The following is a 26,674-nucleotide window of genomic DNA, read 5'->3' on the forward strand; positions in this document are numbered from 1 at the left end:
ATCTGGGGTCTGCCCCATCACTATTGGGTGTCTATGGCTTCCTGCTCTGGGGATGTCTTGGGGTATCTAAGGTGCTGGGAGGGGGGCAGCTGTCCCTCTCAGATACAGTTTGGGACTGAAGGCCGACCTGCTCTAGACTCCAGACAGAAATAGCCCAGAGCTCAGAGGGCACTGGCTAAACATAGCCAACCAACTTTAGCATGCTGGAGCCCTGGCTTAATATGGCAGCTGCACTTCACTGACAAACTGGGCATTTGTCATTAAAACCGGTTTGAACTGCATTAACTATCCCATCGCCTCCCCTTACTGTGGTGACCATGGTTTGAGTTGAATTAGTGGGTAACGTACTGCTGCTGTTCGCTAATGCCTACAGGCTCCGAGGTTCATACCTATCAATTTCTGTGAAAATAATTTTCTGGATTAATAAAGTGATGTGAGCTTGAATTAACCTCTTGATCATAAAATGACTTTTCCCACCTATACACAGTGGAAGCACAGAACCATGAACCCATTACAGGGTTACCAGGTAACAAGGTGGGATTCTAAGTGTCTGCCAGTTGAAAATATGGGATAAAACGTAAATCCTTTTGGATTCAAATGAACAATTAAACCGGAGATGTTTCAAATGGTAATTGTTGAAAGTTGGTTCGACAATTTCAAATGTATTCACAAAGACAGAATATTTTTTATTGAAGTAAGTTTTATTGCCATTTTGTTATTTTGAATAGGGCGAGTGGATTTTTAGCACAGAATCACAGTGGTATTAAGCATGAATCCCTTCATAAATTGTGAGGGACAAGGTTGATGGAACACTTGGGATGTCAACATAGGTTTACAGTCATCTCTTTATCACTATTCTATGTTATGAATGGAAGACTGATGTTAAATCTTACATGATACAGAGTACAATAACAGTTAGATGAAGTCAACAGTGTTACTATATCTTTTTTCAAGACAGTATCCTTTGCCAAAGTACTCAGTGGATGATGAAATACCATTTTCTCAGGCTTGATTGTACCCTTCTTTCCAGGCCTTTGTGTAGGATTTGTGAAAACAAAACTCAAAATGACATTGTGGAAAAGGAGAGGGGATGAGGAAGAGAGATAGCTGTGTAGGGGAGAGTTGTGGCCCCATTCGCACTACTATCTGTTCACTGTCAATCATACAGCAGATGCCATAAGAACTATTCAACTGTCAACTGTCGCAACAAGTGTTTCTTTACAGCTTTGCATAGTTGGTTAGCGTTAGTCTTTATCAGCTAATGATGGATATTCCAGTTTAATGTACTGTATACAATCATTACAGTACAACATATTCCATGGTAACTATGGTAATTGGTCTGTATAGTTTATGAAAATAAACAGAACATTTTAAAAGACTTCATGTAGATTTTAAAATAAACAAATCATATTCAGCAACGGGGAATGAGTATTTTTTCATATCTATTACATTTTTGACCATTTCGTATGATATGGCATAGATCCACAAAGCTTTCATTATCAATTCAACACTTCCCCTTTGTGAGTCATACTTTGGATTAAAGATACTGTCAAGAATAATTTGGCAGAGCGCAAAAGATGACACCATACATATGATTTTGCTTATGTATATTTCATTTAGATTTTCTACATTTAATGACTACGTTTAAATGTTTCACCTTTCGACCAACCCAGGCTATAATCTATGAGTATTATAAGGAAGGCCAATGTAAAAAAATGTTGTTAAAATAGATTCTTAACTTTAACATTTATTTGACCATAGCCTTGCTATAAAACTTCCTTGTGTCCTCATCCTTACATATGTCCATAAACCAACAGTATGAAAGGCGCATTTAGTTCTAGCACTACATTTAGGAGGGAATGTTTGTTCTGTCTCAAGGTTTCATAACCAACAACCAAACTCACCACTTTTACCATGCGGTTTTCAATTTTGAAAGGTGGGAGAGCATTAGAGTATTTTCTATATGCCAGGTTTAGTGTAGGAGGACCGTGGCAGATAGTCAATAGGCATATACAGAAAGAGAGTTTAGTTTTCTTGTCAAATTCTGTAATATCTGCCACAAAAAGGACCTTTTAATCTTAATGATTATTATTTTTATTAAATTTTTTTACAAATGAGAGCACACTGCTTCTAAGTAGAGAACATAAATTACACTTGAAGCCAGACGTGAAATATGTTGAAAATGATGAAATCCCAAGTAAAAAAATATTCCAAAATCCTTTAATTCTTAATCAAATGAATCCTCCTGTGTTGTGTGGACCAAATTAGAAGGTCTTTCTGAGAAATATTAACGTTTAACTGAGCTCTGGGTGGTCTGAGGGAAATACTGTAATTAAACACACACAAATAATCTATTAGGCTACTTAACACTGGAGCACTTGATATTTGAAACCAAAAATCCCTTCTGTGTGTTATGAATCACACAAGCCTTTTGAGGAGTACTGCATCGCAGCATCTCAATGGTGCATGCTCTTCCCCTTAGAAATCTTCATCAAAATTACATACTGCATCAAACTCTTTAAAATATAACACACAAGATATTCAATATATTTTTTTATACTGTATGTATAAGCAAAATAAAAGCCTTCACAAAATAAAATCTCTGATTTATTTTACAATATGTAAAACAAAACAAAAATTGTTATTCTAACACGATTTTTTTTTAAAGTGCTAGCGAGATATTTTACAATGTGCAAATGTAGTTTTTAGCATTGCATTATTTAATATATTTTACATTCTAATGATCTTTTCAATATCGAAATAAATCATATGTTATCCATATCATGGTAAATGGCAGAATTTCCATTTGGTTATCTTCAAGACTGTTCCTCAGTGGACCAGGTAAGAATATGGCTAGTCAGAGTTGACATATGGGCTCTAGATTTAAGACAAACAACATAAGGCAATGATCTACGTGTCCAGCTCCTGTACGGCTGCAACATTAATACTGTGTGTGTGTGTAATACTCAAGAGGTAAACTCACGATATAACACCTTACAGTTAGTTACTCATCACCCTGTTCCAGTCACTGGCAAATGGCACAGCAGCTACTTGTTGTGGCAATGTTGTAGTTAGATCCAAATACTGTCCTCCTACATGCTGCAGAGATGTACTTGTCTTCGTAACAATAGGTTGGTTGAAATATGAGGTAAATCCTTACCACTTGGCCAAGTGATCATTTTGCAAGTTAATGCCAGAGGAAGTATCGGATCATTTGTTTTTAATGGCCATTACGAACAATATATCAGCCAGTCACCTTTTTGAATTAGAGAAGAGTGATCTTAGATCTTACAGAACAGTTCAATTTAGTGATTATTGTTGATTAAAAAATATATATCTGTAGACACACTTATCAATGAAAATGTTTCAAGGCATCTAAACTGCTTCATGAGTAAGAGCTGCATTGTTTGCTTTCAAGATGTTCCCAAACATCAGACAGTTAAATCGGAAGACACAATATATATCAGACTGATCTAGGCAAATAAACATAGATAGTGTATATGGCAACCAAAACCATTCTCTATCAATAACAAGAGAATGACAAGTATGCTCCATTTTGGCACTGAATCAATCTTTAGTTTATGTCTAAAGTTCTGAGGACTATTGTCACCATGAAAGACACATTACACAAGCTCAATGATCAAAGATGGTCATTTTGACAGTTTGGCAACTACATAACTTCAGGGGCCTAAAGAAGCCAGAATATTGAAGTCAATTGGAAAGAATTCTGTATTTTATGTATCAACTCAGCCAAACCGACAAACTGTAGTGTATTATACAGTATATGATATAATATCAATTGAACAAATGCTTTTAATTATATATTCATATATCAAATCAAACTTTATTTGTCACATGCGCCGAATACAACAGGTGTAGTAGACCTTACCCTGAAATGCTTACTCTCAATGTGTAATACATATATTTTCATGTATCAAATTAGCCAAATAGATTTTTATGCAAGATATCTTTAACTACACCGGTTGATACACAAACCCTCCGTACCACATGATTGGTCTTGCAGTAATGTGTAATTTCAAGGAATTCCATATCAGTCTTAAAGATAGCCTGTAAAAATTCTGCCATACTGGGTGAGGTGGTGGGCTACACATTGGTAGACTATGGCTCTGGCCTGATGGAGTCACAGACAGGGAGGGACAGTTTGGGTATCAGATCACCCCCCCCCCCCTCCCCCCAAAGACTATACGGCACCTGTTTATAGAATGGACCAATCAGGACATTGATTATCAACATCCCAGGTGAAGATTATCGACTGTCCAATAGACCGTTGTGAATTGATTTTGTATAGGTGTAGAGAACCGTCTGTGTACATTATCTGCATCCTCTAATTAATTGCACATAATTACCAGGCGATTCCTTTTTGATTGTGTCATTAACCCAAATGAATACATCAATTATTACATAAATTATCATCTGGTCTTTAGAGTGTTGTCAAAGGCTTTCCTGTAGGCTATAGCCTACATACCACTTTCAAAGATGATAACCTTGTTGTCTTCTGTGCTGGCAGAGAGGGAGGCCAAGCTCTTTATGTCAGTATCAGGCGCCATGTATTCAAGGTGATGGGGACCCCATTGTGGTTTGGTCAGCTTCTCCCAACGCTGAAGGAGGAGAAAACATGTTCCTTTAAGACATGGAGACCCATACTAATCAAACTGCTGTATTACTCATTCTGATGGGTGAGAATGAAATTAAAATGGAAAAAAAACTATATTAAAAGAGTATGCTGTCAACTGTCAACTGAGGTTTCCACGTTCTGATTTTCCCTTAACTATTTACACTTTCGTATGTTATGCATTTTATTTTTGTCATACAGTATACAGTAAATTCCTTTCCACCCTCCCTTACTCGATGCTAAGTCTTTATCATTATTTTCATCATCTAATAGAAATATTCATGTTGACCAATGTTTCAAAAAGAGCATTCAACTGTGTTGAGTGTTCCACAGGTTTTGTGAGGGCATGTGTGTTACAGTGAGGGAAAAAAGTATTTGATCCCTTGCTGATTTTGTACATTTGCCCACTGACAAAGAAATTATCAGTCTATAATTTTAATGGTAGGTTTATTTGAACAGTGAGAGACAGAATAACAACAACAAAATCCAGAAAAACGCATGTCAAAAATTTTATAAATTGATTTGCATTTTAATGAGGGAAATAAGTATTTGACCCCCTCTCAACAGAAAGATTTCTGTCTCCCAGGTGTCTTTTATACAGGTAACAAGCTGAGATTAGGAGCACACTCTTAAAGGGAGTGCTCCTAATCTCAGTTTGTTACCTGTATAAAAGACACCTGTCCACAGAAGCAATCAATCAATCAGATACCAAACTCTCCACCATGGCCAAGACTATTGAGCTCTCCAAGGATGTCAGGGACAAGATTGTAGACCTACACAAGGCTGGAATGGGCTACAAGACCATCGCCAAGCAGCTTGGTGAGAAGGTGACAACAGTTGGTGCAATTATTCGCAAATGGAAGAAACACAAAAGAACTGTCAATCTCCCTCGGCCTGGGGTTCCATGCAAGATCTCACCTCGTGGAGTTGCAATGATCATGAGAACGGTGAGGAATCAACCCAGAACTACACGGGAGGATCTTGTCAATGATCTCAAGGCAGCTGGGACCATAGTCACCAAGAAAACAATTGGTAACACACTATGCCGTGAAGGACTGAAATCCTGCAGCGCCCGCAAGGTCCCCCTGCTCAAGAAACCACATATACATGCCCATCTGAAATTTGCCAATGAACATCTGAATGATTCAGAGGACAACTGGGTGAAAGTGTTGTGGTCAGATGAGACCAAAATGGAGCTCTTTGGCATCAACTCAACTTGCCGTGTTTGGAGGAGAAGGAATGCTGCCTATGACCCCAAGAACACCATCCCCACCGTAAAACATGGAGGTGGAAATATTATGCTTTGGGGATGTTTTTCTGCTAAGGGGACAGGACAACTTCATTGCATCAAAGGGACGATGGACGGGGCCATGTATCGTCAAATCTTGGGTGAGAACCTCCTTCTCTCAGCCAGGGCATTGAAAATGGGTCGTGGATGGGTATTCCAGCATGACAATGACCCAAAACACACGGCCAAGGCAACAAAGGAGTGGCTCAAGAAGAAGCACATTAACCTGTTAGAGCTCTAGGGGCGCTATTTCATTTTTGGATAAAAAACGTTCCCGTTTTAAGCGCGATATTTTGTCATGAAAAGATGCTCGACTATGCATATTCTTGACAGTTTTGGAAAGAAAACACTCTGAAGTTTCAGAATCTGCAAAGATTTTGTCTGTAAGTGCCCCAGAACTCATTCTACAGGCAAAACCAAGATGATGCATCACCCAGGAATTAGCAGAATTTCTGAAGCTCTGTTTTCCATTCTCTCCTTATATGGCTGTGATTGCGCAACGAATGAGCCTACACTTTCTGTCGTTCGCCCAAGGTCTTAGCAGCATTGTGACGTATTTGTAGGCATATCATTGGAAGATTGACCATAAGAGACTACATTTTCCAAGTGTCCGCCTGGTGTCCTGCGTCGAATTCGGTGCGCAATTGCCAGCTGCTTCTACTTTACCATTTGATTCAGGGGAGAAAGCATGTGTCCAAGAACGATGTATCAATGAAGAGATATGTGAAAAACACCTTGATGATTGATTCTAAACAACGTTTGCCATGTTTTCAGTCGATATTATGGAGTTAATTTGGAAAAAAGTTCGCGTTTTGAGGACTGAATTTGGGGATTTTTTTTGGTAGCCAAATGTGATGTATAAAACGGAGCTATTTCTAATACACAAGGAATCTTTTTGGAAAAACTGAGCATCTGCTATCTAACTGAGAGTATCCTCATTGAAAACATCAGAAGTTCTTCAAAGGTAAATGATTTTATTTGAAGGCTTTTATGTTTTTGTTAATGTTGCGTGCTGGATGCTAACGCTAATGCTAACGCTAAATGCTAACGCGAAATGCTAACGCTAGCTAGCTACTTTTACACAAATGATTGTTTTCCTATGGTTGAGAAGCATATTTTGAAAATCTGAGATGACAGTGTTGTTTACAAAAGGCTAAGCTTGAGAGATGGCATATTTATTTCATTTCATTTGCGATTTTCATAAATAGTTAACGTTGTGTTATGCTAATGAGCTTGCTGATAGATTTACACAATCCTGGATACAGGGGTTTTTTCATAGCTAAACGTGACGCAGAAAACGGAGCGATTTGTCCTAAACAAATAATCTTTCAGGAAAAACTGAACATTTGCTATCTGAGAGTCTCCTCATTGAAAACATCTGAAGTTCTTCAAAGGTAAATGATTTTATTTGAATGCTTTTCTGTTTTTTTGTGTAAATGTTGCCAGCTGAATGCTAATGCTAAATGCTACGTTAGCCATCAATACTGTTACACAAATGCTTGTTTTGCAATGGTTGAGAAGCATATTTTGAAAATCTGAGATGACAGTGTTGTTAACAAAAGGCTAAGCTTGAGAGCTAGCATATTTATTTCATTTCATTTGCGATTTTCATGAATAGTTAACGTTGCGTTATGGTAATGAGCTTGAGTCTGTATTCACGATCCCGGATCCGGGATGGAATCTTGGGTGAGAACCTCCTTCTCTCAGCCAGGGCATTGAAAATGGGTCGTGGATGGGTATTCCAGCATGACAATGACCCAAAACACACGGCCAAGGCAACAAAGGAGTGGCTCAAGAAGAAGCACATTAAGGTCCTGGAGTGGCCTAGCCAGTCTCCAGACCTTAATCCCATAGAAAATCTGTGGAGGGAGCTGAAGGTTTGAGTTGCCAAACGTCAGACTCGAAACCTTAATGACTTGGGGAAGATCTGCAAAGAGGAGTGGGACAAAATCCCTCCAAGAAACGTCTGACGTCTGTGATTGCCAACAAGGGTTTTGCCACCAAGTATGTTATGTTATGTCACCAAAAGTCATGTTTTGCAGAGGGGTCAAATACTTATTTCGCTCATTAAAATGCAAATCAATTTATAACATTTGACATGCGTTTTTCTGGATTTTTTTCGTTATTATTCTGTCTCTCACTGTTCAAATAAACCTACCTTCAAAATTATAGATGGATCATTTCTTTGTCAGTGGGCAAACGTACCAAATCAACAGGGGATCAAATAATTTTTTCCCTCACTGTAAGTGCCTTGCCCAAGGGCACGATCAATTTTTCACCTTGGCGGCTCGGTTATTCAAACCAGCGACCTTTCGGTTACTGGCCCAACCCTCTGACTGCTAGGCTAGCTGCCACCCATGTTGGTAAGGAGCACAGTATGATATGGATACTGACCTCCTTGAAGGTTCCCGTGGCCCTGCAGAGCTTGTACAACACGCTGACAGGGATACAGAGCATGGACATCAGAGCCATGCACCAACCAATCACCTCACCCCACCATGGGTACACATACGTATTGTTGTAGGTAAGAGGCTTGTAGTTGAACAGGTGAAATAGGAAGATACCCTTTGGAAGGACAAAAAAAAACATGATTATTTTACCAGGCAGGTCAATTAGGCACAAATGTATAATGACAGGCTATGTAGTCATGATTAGAGGTGTATTGGTGTCTGGAAAAGTGTGTATTATCTAATTTGACAAACATTTCTCAAACGACCCGAAGGAAAGCTGCCTTGTGTGAAAAATTCTATGAGAAACAGTGAACACTCTGAATGACCTAAAATGATCAATCCCATATTGGTCTTTCACAGTCAGGACAACCCAAGCTGTACTGCGCAAGTAGGCTAATAGTAGGCTTACTATTGACACTGATGAATGAGCCTGTCAACTAAGTCAGGTTTTCACTCTCAATCACATTTTTTGTTGTTGTAGAAAAACTAAATTGGATGTTCTAAGTCCATCACAATGCTCTAACCACATCAGGAGAACACTTTGGAGGTCTGGGAAAAATCTAAGTCGTTTAGATTTTTTTGTGTAGTTACCCTTTAATCCTAATATGCATGCACCTAGCACTGTTGTTTAGTTAGAGGTGTTTTTGTAACACATATGAGATGGATTTTGCAAAACAAATGGCAACTGGATTGATTAAAATAATCATGATGTCATTCTGACACGTAGGCATAGACCACTTTGTAGTTAACATTTAATAGAGAAGGTTTTTGGGAAAACCTTTCCATCTAGCAGATGTTCCTTAATTATTTGGAACTTGCATGTTTTACTTCATATTATGAGTCATGTCTTACTTTGCTTCAAAGTAGCCTATAGCTAAAATCCCACCATCCCACCAAATGTGGAGGTATTATTTAATAAAGACTTCCTCATATGCTTTCTCCTGTTCTATTGGTTTTCTTTCAACTGTATTTGATCCTAATCAAATGAGCAACCTATGATCGTTGTTGCATCTTTAGATCTCCCCTCTATCTAACAGATACTTCCATCTCTGTCCATGAAATCGCGAGCATTTGCTGTGCGCATTTTAGAACTGTATATTCCCGCAGATTGCATTTTTGGAACATTTGCCCGAAGGCCTACTGCCGTGTGCACGTTGCTGTGCCTAAAATGTGAAGAAATAATACTTGACCAACATTTTAAGCTAGACATTCTGATGTGTTCCATCGGCCTTATTAAATGATACGGTGTTCACCTCCACTTCCCCATTTTGCTACGCATCGTGGGGATTAAGACTTGAGTGTACACGATGCCCACTGAAGTATAAGTGGGTATACGGCGTATACTTGCGTACGCCCTCCACTACACCACTGTGTGTGTATAGTATTGTACATCACTTACCATGCAAACACATGGAGTAATAAACGACCAGCACCACTTCATCCAAGGAAAAGGCCGGTAACCAATCATACGAGCAATGTCATCCATGAACCTGTCAGCACCTGTACACACAGAATGGCACGGTTAGAGACTCGAGATGTCTAAGAATGGATGTCTAAGATGTCTAAGATGTCTAAGAACTACAAATACTGGTATACGGTATATACCATGTGTATCCTGTACATACGACTAATAAAACTTGTATTTACTCTTTATAGGACGGTAATACATCAATTGTCACAAAAGTGAATGTTTCTTACCGTAGACCCAGCTGACAACTATGCATTCCCAGAATGCTTGCCATAACAGGGTCATACCGCTGGCGGAGTAATAATCAAAAAGCTGGAAGACATACATCCCTCCCTGTTGGCACACATGAGAAATAAATGAATCATTGTGAATCATTTGTGATTACCATCTGATATGGATGTTACACAATATGGAATCGGCACCCGTCAAACGGTAGTGGCTTACCTGTGTAACCATGGAGAGATCTATAATAAAGCACATTAAACAGCAGATTGCCACAGAGATTTCACGCTTATAGCGCATGTAATACTTTCCAGGAAAGAGATCTAGAATCCCAGTTACAAAACCTTCCACTCCAACAAACTGTGGATAGAAGAGGAGAAAACACAAATATAATTGTACTCAGTAAGCTTCCCACTGGGCACAGACATCAGGTCAACGTCTAGTTTTGATTTACATTGGGTTGAGTTGTCAACTGATGTGAATTCAACACAACATGTCATTGGATTTAGGTACAAAGTTAAGTGAAAAATACTAGGAAATGCTCTTTGATGTCACATTGATGACTTCTTACAAATCCAATGAGTTTTCCACATTGATTCAATGCCATCTCATTGATTTGTTGGGGGGGGGTTGAAAAGAGGTAGAAACACTGTTGATACAACCAGTTTTTGATGGATTGAGAGTAATCTGGTCCAGATACTTTAAGTTTGTAACAAATGGCAACCATTTAAGTGTTGTGTCCAGTCGTGTAAAGTTGCTCCTACCTGACTGTCAAGACCCAGTACGAGCAGCATAAAGAAGAAGAGAGCAGCCCAGACCGGGGGCATTGGCATCAGAGTCACAGCTTTAGGATACGCAATAAAGGCCAAGCCAGGACCTGTAGAAGAGAAGTAGGGATGAGAGACTCAACCCTACAGCTCAGACTAAGCCCTTAACACAGACACACTCTACACACATACGTACAGTACAGCAAAGAGGGAGAAGGAGATAGAGAGATAGAAAGAGAGAAAGAGAGGCACCTGAGTGAGGTGCTATTGTGCAAAAGCTGGATGTGACAATGTTGGCTGCCTTTTTGTCTCCTGTCTAATTCTATTGTTGTGTTGTTGTGCATTCCGTCAACGCAACAGTAGTGCGGCTTTAGTTGTTAAATACGTCATTGCAGTAGCTAGATATAATTATAATTTCAGTGTCTAACAACAATGTGCATTGTATAACGTCATGCTTTCTAGCTTTTTTTTTTGTATATTGTTAGTGAGGTACTTTCAAAAGAATCAATGATGCTCATGCCTTATGATGCTCAAACAAACGTTTTATTAATGCATATGAATAAGTAGGGGCTATAGTAACATTAATTTAAGCCAGGTGAGCGTCACACGGCTGAATGTGCTGACTACTGTAAATACTCGGTAGTGTATAGTCAACCAAGTTTAAATAGCAGATTTAAACTTGTGTAGCCTTAACTATGGTAGTAAAAGTAAAACAGTTGCACTACCTATAAAAACGCATCTATAATAGCGACCTCACAAACTTACGGTCATGGTACATATTTGCATTATAAAGAGATTTTCGCTGTACTCCGCTTGTACTTGGTTGTAACCATAATTTAGATTGTAGTTTATAGACACACTGCACTGAAGTAGCAAAGAGAGAGGTGGTCAATATTTGCTTTACAGTTACAACTGCTTCAACTATACAAATTTCACTAGATAAATGAGAATTTGAGTTGTGTCATTATAAATAGGTCCATGTTTTCATTGAAGATGAGAGGGATGGAACAAGTGAAGATGTATGACACTGTACTTTCACCACCAGAACTAGTCCTGGTATAGCAACTACTGCAAGGTTCATACACAAAAAAATAAGAAAATAACTTGAAAACACATATGTTTTGCAAATTGCTCTGGATATGTTTGCAGATTATGGGGCTATGGGGCTGCTGCCTGGGGTAGAGAATTTGTCAGGTGTCTTGTGTGTACACACAATTATCGAATAAGTTAGTTCTACCGTTAATGTTTTTATTGTGTTTGGGTTTAGTAAAGTTAGATTTGGGAATTTGGGCCTACGCTTGGAAAATGTTGTCATGTCACTGCTTTGATTTCTCTAGCCCTGTCCTCTGCTGCGGTCGGTAAATGCAGTCATTGGTTCTGATTTTGACTAGGCTGGATTAAGGTGTAAATGCTGTCATTAGATAACAGATGTTTACCTTCAACAGTAGTCAGCTCCAGGACCCCTCTTGAAAGCGAGATGTGCACATCTCAAGAGGCAAAGTTCCTGGTTAAATAATCCTTAAATTAATACTTAAAAAATCGAAAATATAGATATATAGAGATATAGATCAATGAACTGATGTCAATCACAAGTCATATAGAATGGGACTGAGGAAAATAAACCGAAACCCTGTTAAAAGGATAAGAAGATTCATGAGGAAGGGGAGTTTTTCTCTTTCGTTCGTACCAACTTGCAAAAAAAACAGGAGTCTAACGCTGAACCAAAATCAGGGCCTAGATCCATTAATGTACCTTCTCACAAAATCACACTCCTATTGACACTCTCACAGGCAGTCCTGCACACACACACACACACACACACACACACACACACACACACACACACACACACACACACACACACACACACACACACACACACACCCACACACACACACACACACACACACACACACACACACGCACTCGTACACACACACGCACTCGTACACACACACGCACTCGTACACACACATGCACTCGTACACACACACACACACACACACACACACACACACATGTACACACAGTAACTGCACTCATGTGTAGTACCAGTATAGTAAATATTGAGTGACAGAAAGCTATTTGTACAGTTGAAATGAGAGGGGTAACTAGGGCTAAACAAGGCCTATCAGTTTCATCGCCACCTCTCTCCTTCTGCGTGTGGGCAGGCAGTAACAGATGGACTTTAACTCAATATTGGTTTCACTGTAAATAGCAGTGCTTAGTAAATTGCCTCCTACAAAATCCTGCTCAACTGTGCTACTGCAACACAGTAACACTGTCTGTCCAAAGTCCCCTGTCTACTATGTTAACAGAGTCATGCTGGGGGATGGTAGAGGAATACTACTATTTAAGTTCACCAAGGGTGTCCTTAGGACAAATTTTTTTTTTTTTTAATTGCAGATTTCAAAATGTAGCTATCATCATCATTGTCCCATTGAATGTATTTAATATATATTTTACAGATACAGCTTAAGATATCTAATAAAATAAAATATATGTCATATAAATGACAGACATAGTACTTCCATGACCACCCTTGTTGTACTTCCAGTTAAATCCCGGTCCAGTGGTGTCTTTACAGATGACTGCTGCCAAAACAATGTATTGGGATTGGTCAACTTTAGCTTAGTATGATGAGATGAAACTAAGGGCCTGGTTTCAATTCGTATCGCGGAAGAATCACGTTAAGATCCGCGGTATAGCTTGATTGAAATTTAAAGGCAATGTTCCCCGCGTTCATGGAGATTCCATTTACGGTAAACGACTCAATCAGAAATTCCCTTTACATTTCAACGCAGATCTTACATGATACTTCCTCGAAGGATTAAATCCCAGCCCTAAGATTTATAGGTCTAAACTTCCTGCTGTACTTGAGTTTGATCGTCTCTTTGATGAGATGGTCCAGTAATTGAAAATCTCATGCATGGTTTGGTTGGTGAGGAGACAGGTATGCACTGCACTAATTGGGGAACATGAAGAGTGACTCAAATTGATTGGTTTATTTGTTGTGTTCATTCCTTAACAGCATGGCTATGGTCATAGCTGACTACTCTTCGACACGGGGTTCGACATTATAATAGTGCTAATGTATTTCTGAATAAATATAGTGAATATTTAAACTTACAGGGTAAAATATTAGTATAATTCAGTATGCTATTAGTAAAGAATATTTTGTGATATGTAGAGATGGATTTCATAGATAAGTCCAGGATGATTCACTTCAGTGTGTTTCCGACTATGTATGTACAACTACTGTCATGAAGCCAATAACTATGTATGTACAACTACTGTCATGAAGCCAATAACATGTGCAGAAAGTAATGGACTACACACGTCTACTTCCCTACTATTCTCAATAAGTCAATACTCAATTAAAATTATGATTGAGAGAGAGAGAGAGCTAAGACACTGAATGAAAATGGACAAACTATTAACTGATTTGGCAAACTAATGTGATTATTTTTGGAAGTTACATGCAAGAGCACTGATGTGAAAGCATGCGATATGTCAGAGGCGTGCCACACACAGATGCTATCTTCTCCAGTAAACCTATTAATAACTGAATGGATAGAATTAGTTGTGAATGTCATGTGCTTTGAAAGTCTATTAATACAAATAATTATCAGTTATGTGTGACAGTTAGGTAATTACACATCTCTTGTTAATTCACACACAACAAAAATGTAATTCTTACAACAATTTAGATGTTATGGACAAATACATGGCCACTGCCAATGTCTCAATCTCTCCTCACTGCGTCCCCCTCACTGTCAAACACTCATACAGATCATCTATTCCAGCACGTACAAACACAGACAAATCTTCCACATCACTGTCTTTCATACTCTATACCAAGAGATCTCAGAATATTCTCTCTTGAATCACACAGAATTCACATACACAAATACACAAACACACGAAAACATACTGTTCATTCCCAGATTCATACACACACACACACTCGTACACAAACACACACACTCGTACACACACATACCGACACACACACACACACACACACACACACACACACACACACACACACACACACACACACACACACACACACACACACACACACACACACACACACACACACACACACACACACACACACTCTCCATCAGAGGAACTTAATTCTATAATACTGATTTCCTTGTGAATCAATACAGGTGACTCCAGGCAGAAAACATTTGGTTGAGGTACAAGTTACATACAGTTCATGTAAATACATTTTTTACGTTTTGAATTTCTCAAATACTGACAGACTCAATTCAAACATGCATTTCAATAATTTCTTGATAGTTGGTATATTTCTATATCATTACTGACACATTAAACAACAATATTTCATCTTCACATTTCTGTAGAGTAAACAAGTGACTTGCTACACCCACTATCCTTACACACTGTACAGCAAGTTTCCATTTTACACATTTATTTGTGCGTCATTTCTATATTGAAAGTTAATCGTATTAATAATGCACTGCCAAAAGTGCAGCACAAGCATAAAATAAGGATTCAGCTTTGAGGACCGGAATCGGTCTAAATTATTGAAGAGGTACGGCTGTCTTCCTCAGTGCTAGAGGGGCTGCCAATGTGAAGGTAAAACAATGACATCAACACTTTCAATGAACAGTTTCATGCATTCCTAACAACGAGGACCAAAGCCTTCAGTAATACTCTCCTGTTAGTACCATGGTAGGTTTTGAGATGCCAGAATATAAGACAACCTCTGTAGTGTAAGTGTGAGTGTGTTCTGCATACCTGTTTCAGCCACTTGGGAGATGTCCACTCCCTGCTCGTTTGCCATGAAGCCTAGAATGGCGAACACCACAAAGCCAGCAAAGAAACTGGTGCCACTGTTGATTAGAGCTAGCATGAAGGCATCCCTGGACAGAAATAAAAACAAAAACAAAGGGAGAAATAATCACAAAAAACAAGTCAGAATCATACAGGAGACAGTAAGTGCAACAAGAGGCCAAGGTGAGACCATTCAGCTGTCATATCACTTACTTGTAGCAGTCATTGTTGAATCTGTTGTAGCTGCCTAGGGCAGTGAGAGCTCCAAGCCCAATAGCATAAGAGAAGAAGATTTGTGTGCCAGCATCAATCCACACCTACCAGACAGGAATGATAATGAAAACTGATCAGTTTAATCTACATCACAGCACCAGAGTTAACTAATCTAAATAATCAATCAGTTAGGCCTGTGGACAGATGGGTGGATGATGGGTCGCACCTGCGCCTCGCCAAGCTTGGACCAGTCAGGCTTGATGTAGAACATGATTCCATCGTAGGCACCAGGAAGAGTCACCCCTCTCACCAGAAGGATGATCAGGACGACGTAGGGGAACGTGGCAGTAAAATACACAATCTGCAGCGAAACAGGGAGACCAGTGTCATTATTCTAAATCCATATGATATTTCGGTTACAGATGTCCTAATTTGACCAGTTTCTCACAGCAATGAAATAATCCTGCGGCAGCAAAATGTGAATCATTTTTGTAGGGGTTGTAGGGTTTGATACAAGTCCAACATTTTAAAACTAGAATACATGACACATTTGCATTTCCTGCTGTACAGGAAATGTCCTGCAACAACAGGGTGATCCAATTAAGATCCTACACCTGTAGATGTCACATTATGAGAAGACTTGCAGAGTGGTGCAGTCGGAGACCTAAAATGATTGGATGTCATTTCAGCCTACTGTAGTTTCATTGACATGCATAGTGTGAGGAGCTGTACTGTACATTACTACAGTTTGGCTGATCATTCACATTTCAGACTGCAAAGGTGTCAAAGGTGTCTGACACAAGGGGATTGCAGTCACAGTGACATGCTGGGGACTTTTCATATGAGCAATGGGAATATAATTTGTTGCATTCCCGCCAACCTAGCACCCGTACAAGATAGAGCTAAGTGGAAGTCTTTATCTAATCAGGTGAATGTTTCAAACACTGAACTTTGACCTAGTGCCATATGAACCACTGTATTATAAAGAGCTTTTCTACAAGGCTGTTAGATTTCAAAGCCAATTGTTTTTGTGACTTGGCGGCCCAGGCACACCTTCAGGCATGACTACCTACTCTCCGTAGCCCAGTCTACTTGACCTAAATACACAGCAAATGTAGGACACCCATTCCCGACCAAGCCCTTATTCATATAACAAACCCATTTTGTATAATCATTACTCAAGCACTTATCTTTGATTAGCAACCTCAATAGGCCCTTACCTGAAAACTTGTAATATTAACTAGAGAAAATGTCTATACATTGCATCTATAAATGTTGTGGATGTATGGCTAATTGTCATTAATTAATTACATCACTAAGCCTATCCCTTAAAGAATAAAAATAAAAATAAAATGTCCCTCTTGCTAAAATGTGAGCAGCTCTGACCTAACCTAACGATCTCTTAAAGATAAACTGTAAGTCATTTTAATATCATTACTATAAAAATATAAAAACAATCAAATGTTAATGAACACTAGAGGTTGATCTCATTATCTGGACAGAAAGTGCTGCTACATATAAAGTGATCTAGAAATCCTGATAGAGATCCATATAAAATGGACCAGCGCTGGAGATAAACACTGATATCATTTAAAGAGGCTTGGATGTGATCCCACCTCAACAAGCAGAAAACATGGCTGTTGGAATATTCGCACAGGGCCCCAGTCACGTCGCACTGCAGTCAACCTACCAACTGCCCACCAATCAGAACGCACCATGTGACAGGGACACTTTGTGATATGTCATAGCCACACCCCCTGTCCTCTTGATGTTGCTATAGAAACACTGCCTCATCATTGCCTTGCTGTCACACAGCAGGAGAGGGTGGCACTATGTGAATCACACAAGGTTAGGAAAAAGTCACACTGCCTTCTCATTCACTCATGACTGAGAGTCCATTACCATAGCCAGAACTAAATTAGAAACCTATCTGGCTATAGCTACAAATCTATCTCCTCTTTCTCTCTGGGAGAACTGTATATCTATACATTTTAACCCCGTTTCACATCTATTTGTTACTTTTCTCAGTAACCTTTCTTGCTGTTTTAATATAAGTCCAGACTATGTTTGATACCACACAGCAATATCCTTCCACTGCATCTGCATTAACCACTGAGTTGTTCTAATGCAGGTATCCAATCAGAGACCAGTGCAGTGACCTGAGCTGATGTAAAGCAATCTGTCTGCCACGGCCGGAGGATAGTCTGTTACATAACAGTTAGCTATAGGAGATACCTAAGGACCAGAGTGAGTCACATGTTCATTGCAGTCACCATCGTGGTGCTCATATAACTAATAAGATAACGATGAGCTTTTCAGAGAAATGTGTATTAGTTACCTTGCCTGTGGACTTCACTCCCTTCCACACACAGAAATACACCATCACCCAGACGGCCGCCAGGCACAGCAACAGCTCCCAGTTGATGGATCCTGGGTAGTCCAGCCCTTGTGAGATGTTCAGCACCTTGTTCCTGGAGGGAGGGGTCATAGAGTAAAACTATATGAAAACATGCGTTTGTCTAAGTTACAGGATATAAAATGAACGGCATGATGCTCTACTCCTGTAACAAAAGTCTGCCCTTTGTCCTCAATAAAAGCTATGTCAGTCAGTAACAGCATTTGGCATTTTCTACCTACAGCCATGACAAAGGCACTTATGTCCCTGCACATGCCATAAGGGAGAGTGGGAACAAACACTCTGGTAGTCATGGACAACGGGACTAGAGGACTAGAGGAACAGAGAGGGATGAAGAACTGGGCCGAGGACAAATGAGATTCCAAATCAGAACACTAACCAGTTCTGTCACACTGCTCTTTAAAAGCAGAGCATTCAAAGGCCACTCATTTTTTTATTTTTTTTATTTAACCTTTATTTAACCAGGTAGGCTAGTTGAGAACAAGTTCTCATTTACAACTGTGACCTAGCCAAGATAAAGCAAAGCAGTGTGACAAAAACAACACAGAGTTACACATGGAATAAACAAACATAGTCAATAATACAATAGAAAAAGTATATATACAGTGTGTGCAAATGAGGTAGGATAAGGGAGGTAAGGCGATAAATAGGCCATAGTGGCAAAATAATTACAATATAGCAATTAAACACTGGAGTGATAGATCTGCAGAAGATGAGTGTGCAAGTAGAGATACTTGGGTGCAAAGCAGCAAAATAAATAACAGTATGGAGATGAGGTAGTTGGATGGGCTATTTACAGATGGGCTGTGTACAGGTGCAGTGATCTGTGAGCTGCTCTGACAGCTGGTGCTTAAAGTTAGTGAGGGAGATATGAGTCTCCAGCTTCAGTGATTTTTGCAGTTCGTTCCAGTCATTGGCAGCAGAGAACTGGAAGGAAAGGCGGCCAAAGGAGGAATTGGCTTTGGGGGTGACCAGTGAAATATACCTGCTGGAGTGCGTGCTACGGGTGGGTGCTGCTATGGTGACCAGTGAGCTGAGATAAGGCGGGGCTTTACCTAGCAAAGACGTATAGATGACCTGGAGCCAGTGGGTTTGGCGACGAATATGAAGTGAGGGCCAGCCAACTAGAGCATACAGGTAGGTCGCAGTGGTGGGTAGTGTATGGGGCTTTGGTGACAAAATGGATGGCACTGTGATAGACTGCATCCAATTTGCTGCGTATAGTGTTGGAGTCTATTTTGTAAATGACATCACCGAAGTCAAGGATCGGTAGGATAGTCAGTTTTACGAGGGTATGTTTTGCAGCATGAGTGAAGGATGCTTTGTTGCGAAATAGGAAGCCGATTCTATATTTAATTTTGGATTGGAGATGTTTAATATGAGTCTGGAAGGAGAGTTTACAGTCTAACCAGACACCTGGGTATTTGTAGTTGTCCACATATTCTAAGTCAGAACCGTCCAGAGTAGTGATGCTGGACGGGCGGGCAGGTGTGGGCAGCAATCGGTTGAAGAGCATGCATTTAGTTTAACTTGCATTTAAGAGCAGTTGGAGGCCACGGAAGGGGAGTTGTATGGCATTGAAGCTCGTCTGGAGGTTAGTTAACACAGTGTCCAATGAGGGGCCAGAAGTATACAGAATGGTGTCGTCTGCGTAGAGGTGGATCAGAGAATCACCAGCAGCAAGAGCGACATCATTGATATATACAGAGAAAAGAGTCGGCCCGAGAATTGAACCATGGCACCCCCATAGAGACTGCCAGAGGCCCGGACAACAGCACCCCCATAGAGTCTGCCAGAGTTCCGGACAACAGCACCCCCATAGAGACTACCAGAGGCCCGGACAACAGCACCCCCATAGAGACTGCCGAGGCCCGGACAACAGCACCCCCATAGAGACTGCCAGAGGTCCGGACAACAGGACCTCCGATTTGACACACTGAACTCTGTCTGAGACATAGTTGGTGAACCAGGCGAGGCAGTCATTTGAGAAACCAAGTCTGTTGAGTCTGCCAATAAGAATGTAGTGATTGACAGAGTCGAAAGCCTTGGCCAGGTTGATGAATACAGCTGCACAATATTGTCTCTTATCGATGGCGGTTATGATATCGTTTAGGACCTTGAGTGTGGCTGAGGTGCACCCATGACCAGCTCGGAAACCAGATTGCATAGCGGAGAAGGTATGGTGGGATTCAAAATGGTCGGTAATCTGTTTGTTAACTTGGCTTTCGAAGACCTTAGAAAGGCAAGGTAGGATCGATATAGGTGTGTAGCAGTTTGGGTCTAGAGTGTCTCCCCCTTTGAAGAGGGGGATGACCGCGGCAGCATTCCAATCTTTGGGGATCTCAGACGATACGAAAGAGAGGTTGAAGAGGCTCGTAATAGGGGTTGAAACAATTTTGGTGGATAATTTTTCATACTGTGGACCAATTACTAAAATCCCTTTTCTAAGTGACGACTTGCAAAATATTTCAAATAATTAACTGTGACTGACAAATAACAATGTTTTATTCTTAGAGCTTTCGGCACAGACGTCAGTTCAACGTCTAGTTTTGATAGAATAGTGTGTTTTTCCATTGGGATAGAGGAAGTAAAGAACTTACTCCCAGAATTCAATAATGGGAGAACGCCCATCTGCCAGCTCCTCACATGTCATGTTGCCATAGGTAGTGTTGCCAATGGTGCCATTCAGGCAGTCTTCATGATGAAAGATCTCGATGCAGCTGGGCGTGTTCCAGGGGTTGTCACAGGTGGACCAGGGCAGGGTAGCATTGAAGGACTTGATGAAATAGTAGAAGGCCCAGGCTAGGACCATGATGTAGTAGGTGTTACAGAAGAACACTATGACCATGGAGGCATACCCCAGTCCTGGAGGAATACGGAGCAATTCAACAGTTTAGTGTTCAGCACTGAAGAGACAAACAGAGCTTACTTATACGTTAATGTCAATTTTGTAAGAAACATTGGAGCAGTCTTGATTTTTATGTAACAAAGGTGTATCAATTCTTAGAATAAAGCGATAGAGGAATACATAGTAAATAGGCCACAGCTGTGAATGTCTGCAAACTGCCTTTCTATTCGAAAGGATCAGTTAAAAGACTTGACAAATGGCTGTACAAATGTTTCAGAGCAGCCACACAAACTGCTGAGAGAGCAAAATGTTCAGTACCTTTAAATAGAGGTGCGATGTTCCACACGTTGATGCTGCCAGCCTTCATAAACTGTCCCAATGCAATCTCCAGGAAGAATATAGGAATTCCCCCAACAACCCCAATAATGAGGTAGGGAATCAGAAACACTCCTGTGGGGGACAAACAGACAGGTGTTCAATGGAACAGTAGAGTAATGCACTCCTTGGGTCACTATGGGGGATGTATGAGCTGCACAACGCATTAGGATACCCATTATTAAACCACCATCTTATGTTCCCTAAAGAAAACATCACTCTGCGACATCAAATGGTAACAAGGATGCAACATAAAACCTTCTACCTTATAGTCTATGCAGCTATAGTTGGTGTTCTCATTATATTTTAATAGCTTTAAAATTATTCTTAAAGAGGTAAAGCAAGCCCCACAACTTTACTTCATGTAAAGTTACCATCTAGTTACATTTTAATGGCCTTATATAACTGGGTGTGAGCAGGAAGTGCATATTTCAGTCTCATCCACTAATTGGCGCAGAAGGGGAGTCCATTTTATCGGTGAAAACACGCATGCTCCCCTCACCCCTCCTACGTCTGCCTACACTTCAGTATGTTCAAATGTGACTGTGATTCTGTTTGCTGCATTGGCTTTCATCAAACAGGGTCTAGGAGCACGGCAAACCATCAACAGTAATAACGCCATGGCTGACTGATTCCAAATGAACATCAGCAGCGATAGCGGCTTAAGACTGACTGGGGGGGTGGAGCAAGGAAGGAGGTGGAAGGGGTGGTGGGAGGAGAGGGAGGGAGGGGTGGTGGGAGGGGAGGGAGGGAGGAGAGGGAGGGGTGGTGGGAGGAGAGGGAGGGAGGGGTGGTGGGAGGGGAGGGAGGAATGGTGGGAGGGACAGGGGGCTTTGCAGTGGTAGTCAGCTCCTGCTTCAGCCTATAACGCAGATTATCCATTGAACAATGTGCTGCACTGAATGAAGCTGAGATGACGTCACCTTCAGCCCAGAGGTCTCCTGATAGGCTGACATCGAGCGCCGGGGAGGGCCATGGGCTGCGTTATAAAAAGCACCACCCGTTGTGTAACGTAGGCTCTGCAGGCTAGTGGAAACAGCCAATTCCTCCCTGACAGAAAAGAGACATGGATGCGCAGAAGCAAAGGCTCTCCTTTGTGAAGAGGATGGGGTTGACAAACCAATCTGAATTAGCAATGGGGACTCTCAGCATGTAAACCAGCCTGAGAACACAATCACAATCCCTTCATACAGTTCAACACATATCTAGGGTGTGACTGAAAATAACACATAATAGCACCTCTATCAAAGGAAAAACGTGTGAACAGCAATTTCTACAGTGTGTGATTCAAGGCTAAAGTGGTTTCTTTAAGAGGAGACTGTTGCCATTACTACTGTATTGAAGACGCCTGACAAACTCAGTAAGATTGGGGAACTGCACGCACTATACACCACTGACCTGAAAGAAAGATTCCAGCATCAGAGGGAAGAATAGCTTCTCTCTCTCTCTCTCTCTCTCTCTCTCTCTCTCTCTCTCTCTCTCTCTCTCTCTCTCTCTTTCTCTCTTTCTCTCTCTCTCTCTCTCTCTTTCTCTCTCTCTCTGTCTCTCTCTGTCTCTCTCTGTCGCTCTCTCTCTCAAGCATCTATAAAATGTGTAGTCATGTGGGCTTTGTGAGGGCTGATGTAAATGGCTGTTCATTTGCAAACAAAGCATTTGCTATAGAAGCAGCGGCAGTGATTATGTGTGAGAGTGTACACACACACACACACACACCCACCCACACACACACAAAACACACAACAGTCGCAGAGACAGTCGCAGAGACAGACACAGGACCGACTCAGTGACGGCATGCCGATGAGTCAGACAGACGCTGCCTATGGCGCAGAAGGGGAAGGAGCTACGTAGTGCGTCGTGACTCCAGTCAGAGCTAGCAGAGCCACTGAGGCATTCCAGCCTGTCAGGAGACAGGAACCTGACTGAGACTCTGCTCAGCCTCTTAATTAAACAGTTAGATAGCAGATAGAGAGAGAGTGTAGTGAAGTGGGGGAGGAGGACGGTGAGAGAGGGAGAGAAAGAGAGGAGCTATTTGTCCAGAAGATGCTACTCCCTTGTTAATGGCGTCTCCCATTGAGGTAATGCTGTTACCACTGGTGAACATGCTAGTTATGTGATTATGGTGAACAAGGTCCTGCCTGGCTGGTAGATGCAATCACCTCACCATATAGTGATTATGTATGATAATTACTGATACTGTAATTCTCTTTTCAATAAATGGCCATCTTTAAATTAAGAAAACATGCTAATGAATTACAAAACTTCTACCTGTTTTCAGTTAAAAACACAATATTTGGTATACTTAACTTTTGGGGAGGTTATTCATAGTACCCTGAGGAAGGCTCACATTTAAACTGAGTCACACAAATAGAGAACCAATTCAGGTACATATGGCATGTGCTAAGCTTTCTAATCTTGATTAAGTAAGTGTCGGGAGCAGCTCTGAACGCTCAGTATTGACAGGCCTTTCAATCCTTTTTCTGGTTAGTTGAGTGAACTGACAGGAGCAGCTAATGCAGCATATAGCAATACAACTGAGGTTGGTTAGACCAGGTGTAATCTCTTGTGGACAGACTACATAAATCTAAAAAATAAATTACACTAGATTTTTGTTCTGGTTTAACCAAGAATAGAGCAGCAGGTGCATCATTTTGTCAGCTGATCCCTGCCTATAACAAGCGTCAAAACACTGACCAAGCTCCAATGGGACACGTGTGGACTTGGATTTGACTTATTGTTGTGGTGTACATGACAATATATAAATACTCCCCTACACCTAGGGTTGCAAAATTCCAGGAACTGGTTGGAGGATGCTGGATTTCCTGCTTATTCCTTCCTGAGTCCGGGAGTCCTCCAACTGAGATTTCAGGAAACCAGGAAATGTATTGAAAGTTCCCAGAATTTTGCAACCCTACATACACCCTCCCCCCCCTAACATTCACATGGAAATGGTATCTTCCATGCACAGATGCAATCTCTTGTATGGTCCTGCGAAATTACTCCTGAAGCAACAACAAAACAATTGCAAATTGTATTGATTTTTAAATGACAATGTGCTATGCTGTCAAAATCACATAATAATTGTAATTAATCTCTTATTTTGTGAAGCTTAGCTTTCCCCTACAACTAAGTGCCCTACTTTACATGTTGCTCATGAAGCCTGATTTTCAACTCCCAAGAGAGCCAGTAAACTTGGACAGATCACCCTGTTGGTCATCTCCATGTTAGTGGATATGTTGTTTACAATGAGATTACGGCACAAGAGATTGGCACACCTCTTTAAAGCACAGTAGGTTGTTGCCAGACGTGCTTGTTCATCCAAAAAAAGAAATAACTGCAGTGTCCTAAATTCGGGAATAGAAAAGATTAGCTTACATTTCAAACATGACGGTGCATTTATGTTGACCCATCCCCTTCATTCATGTGCTTCGTTCAAGCAGAGATACTGTGTATGTTACTTCATTATAATGACTACACACGCCACACTGCAAAGATCACCACAAAACCTAAATTGCGTCCCAATATTCTCTCCTTTTCTCCCAAAGTGTGCACTTGTTCACTTCCCCTCATGGATTTGAAAGGTAATTAATGGTATATAGAAACTCCCTCTCTAGCCCATGCCTACACCAATCCAAAGCGTTTACATTTGTAGGGAACAAGTACACAGTGCACACCATAGAAAGGAGAGATTATTGGAAGGCAACCTTATTGAACATGAATTCTCTCTGCTGCACTACACCAGCATAAACATCATTCAGAAAAGCTGTGCAGGGTGTAATTGGTCTTATCTAAATGCCAGGTCAGAGAGCACACAGACATTTGCCCGAACGCATTGCTAACCTGAGGTGACATCATGTAGTATAGCGTTACATATATCCCCAGAGCATTGAGCTGACCTAACTGGGGGTTATAGCCTACCATTCCCTGCCTGAGGCTGAGCCATATCCCAAACAACACTGCACCGGACCGCACCATGCCACACCGAACAACACCAAACAACACCGAACCACACTAAACCACACCAAACCACACCCTACCACACCGAACCACACCAAACTACACCGAACCACACCAAACCACACCGAACCACACCCCACCACACCGAACCACACCAAACCACACCGAATCACACCAAACCACACCCCACCACACCGAACCACACCAAACCACACACCGAACCACACCCCACCACACCAGCTCCCAGTCAGAGAAAGGAGATTAAAAGATTAACAGACACTCTTCATAATCGCCCGTCCACGTGGGGTGAGGAGATGATGTCACACGGGGCAAAGGGCCAACGTACTGTAACCCTGCGGTCTGCGCATCACACCTGCTCAGATGCTGGACTCACTTGCAAAAGGCAAGCCACCATGATGGTTGATAGTGTGACGTACACTGATTAGACACTGTGCCAAAGAGCATTATTCTGCTAAAAACAAATTGCTGGATAACTGAAGCTGACAGAAAATAAACTTTACAGATTGCTGTGTAAAAAGATAAATTCATAAACATAAATTCAACGTTATGTATTCTTTGACAAAAGAGGGCAAATGACTAAGTGTTTGACTTGGACCCAACTGGAAGCCCACTCTGTCTGACAATCCCTTTACGGTTTTGATTCAAAAGAAGGACTAAAAACCACACAAAGACATACTCAGTCTGCCTGACACCGTGCATGACCTTATCTGATGACCGAAATAAGAAAAATACGCTCATGACAATATTCCCTGCAGTGTAATGCCAAAGGGCCTTATTGGTGGGTAGTAACATGGCTTGGGTCCTTTGCTCTGATGAGAACACGTAGTCCACTGCGCGGCTGCAGACACACTGCCAAGGACAATCAGAGAGCTCACTGCAGAGCTCGTAAATCTACAGGCTGTAAGGCTGCTGTCTGACTGGGTGCTACCTGCTGCTGCTGCTGCTGAGCAGGCCAGGCTACGCAGTACAGTACTGCCCTGGCTAGAGAGAAGGCAACCCCATCACAGGAGAACCCTAAAATCCCACAGCTCCCAGAAAAACTCTCAGAGAAGACTTATCACCTGTGCTGCGTGCTATGAACCCATATACTGAACATATGTTTATGGATGTGACAATAGGATAGTTACCGATGTGGTCGTTGATAGATATGCCTTCTCTCTATTTGAAAGGAGCACAAAGAATGGGGAATATTGTAAAATGTATGATGGTG

At 41.1% G+C, this 26,674-nt stretch overlaps 1 protein-coding gene across 2 annotated transcripts in view; it reads right to left on the reverse strand.

Moving 5' to 3' along the window:
* Positions 1-682: 682 nt before the first annotated feature.
* The window catches only part of slc6a8 (solute carrier family 6 member 8), a 30,252-nt gene continuing 4,260 nt past the window's right edge, over positions 683-26,674 (reverse strand). Inside the window, exons 2-14 of one of the 2 annotated variants that reach the window (XR_016487501.1) lie at positions 21,433-21,564; positions 20,867-21,131; positions 18,189-18,321; positions 16,077-16,211; positions 15,851-15,954; positions 15,602-15,726; positions 12,265-12,332; positions 10,826-10,938; positions 10,284-10,421; positions 10,070-10,172; positions 9,771-9,871; positions 8,316-8,486; positions 683-4,619 (exon numbers count right to left, since the gene is read on the reverse strand). Coding sequence is in view for 1 of the 2 variants with exons in the window: in XM_021566996.3 (XP_021422671.1) it covers positions 4,479-4,619; positions 8,316-8,486; positions 9,771-9,871; positions 10,070-10,172; positions 10,284-10,421; positions 10,826-10,938; positions 15,602-15,726; positions 15,851-15,954; positions 16,077-16,211; positions 18,189-18,321; positions 20,867-21,131; positions 21,433-21,564 (1,661 nt within the window). In the remaining variant the exon portion in view is untranslated. The remainder of the gene's footprint in view (positions 4,620-8,315; positions 8,487-9,770; positions 9,872-10,069; positions 10,173-10,283; positions 10,422-10,825; positions 10,939-12,264; positions 12,333-15,601; positions 15,727-15,850; positions 15,955-16,076; positions 16,212-18,188; positions 18,322-20,866; positions 21,132-21,432; positions 21,565-26,674) is intronic. The other variant, XM_021566996.3, reaches the window with a different exon arrangement.

The sequence above is a fragment of the Oncorhynchus mykiss genome, chromosome 16 (genome assembly GCF_057628025.1).
Source record: "Oncorhynchus mykiss isolate SJ-2025 chromosome 16, ASM5762802v1, whole genome shotgun sequence".
In the NCBI taxonomy this organism is placed as follows: Eukaryota; Metazoa; Chordata; class Actinopteri; order Salmoniformes; family Salmonidae; genus Oncorhynchus; species Oncorhynchus mykiss.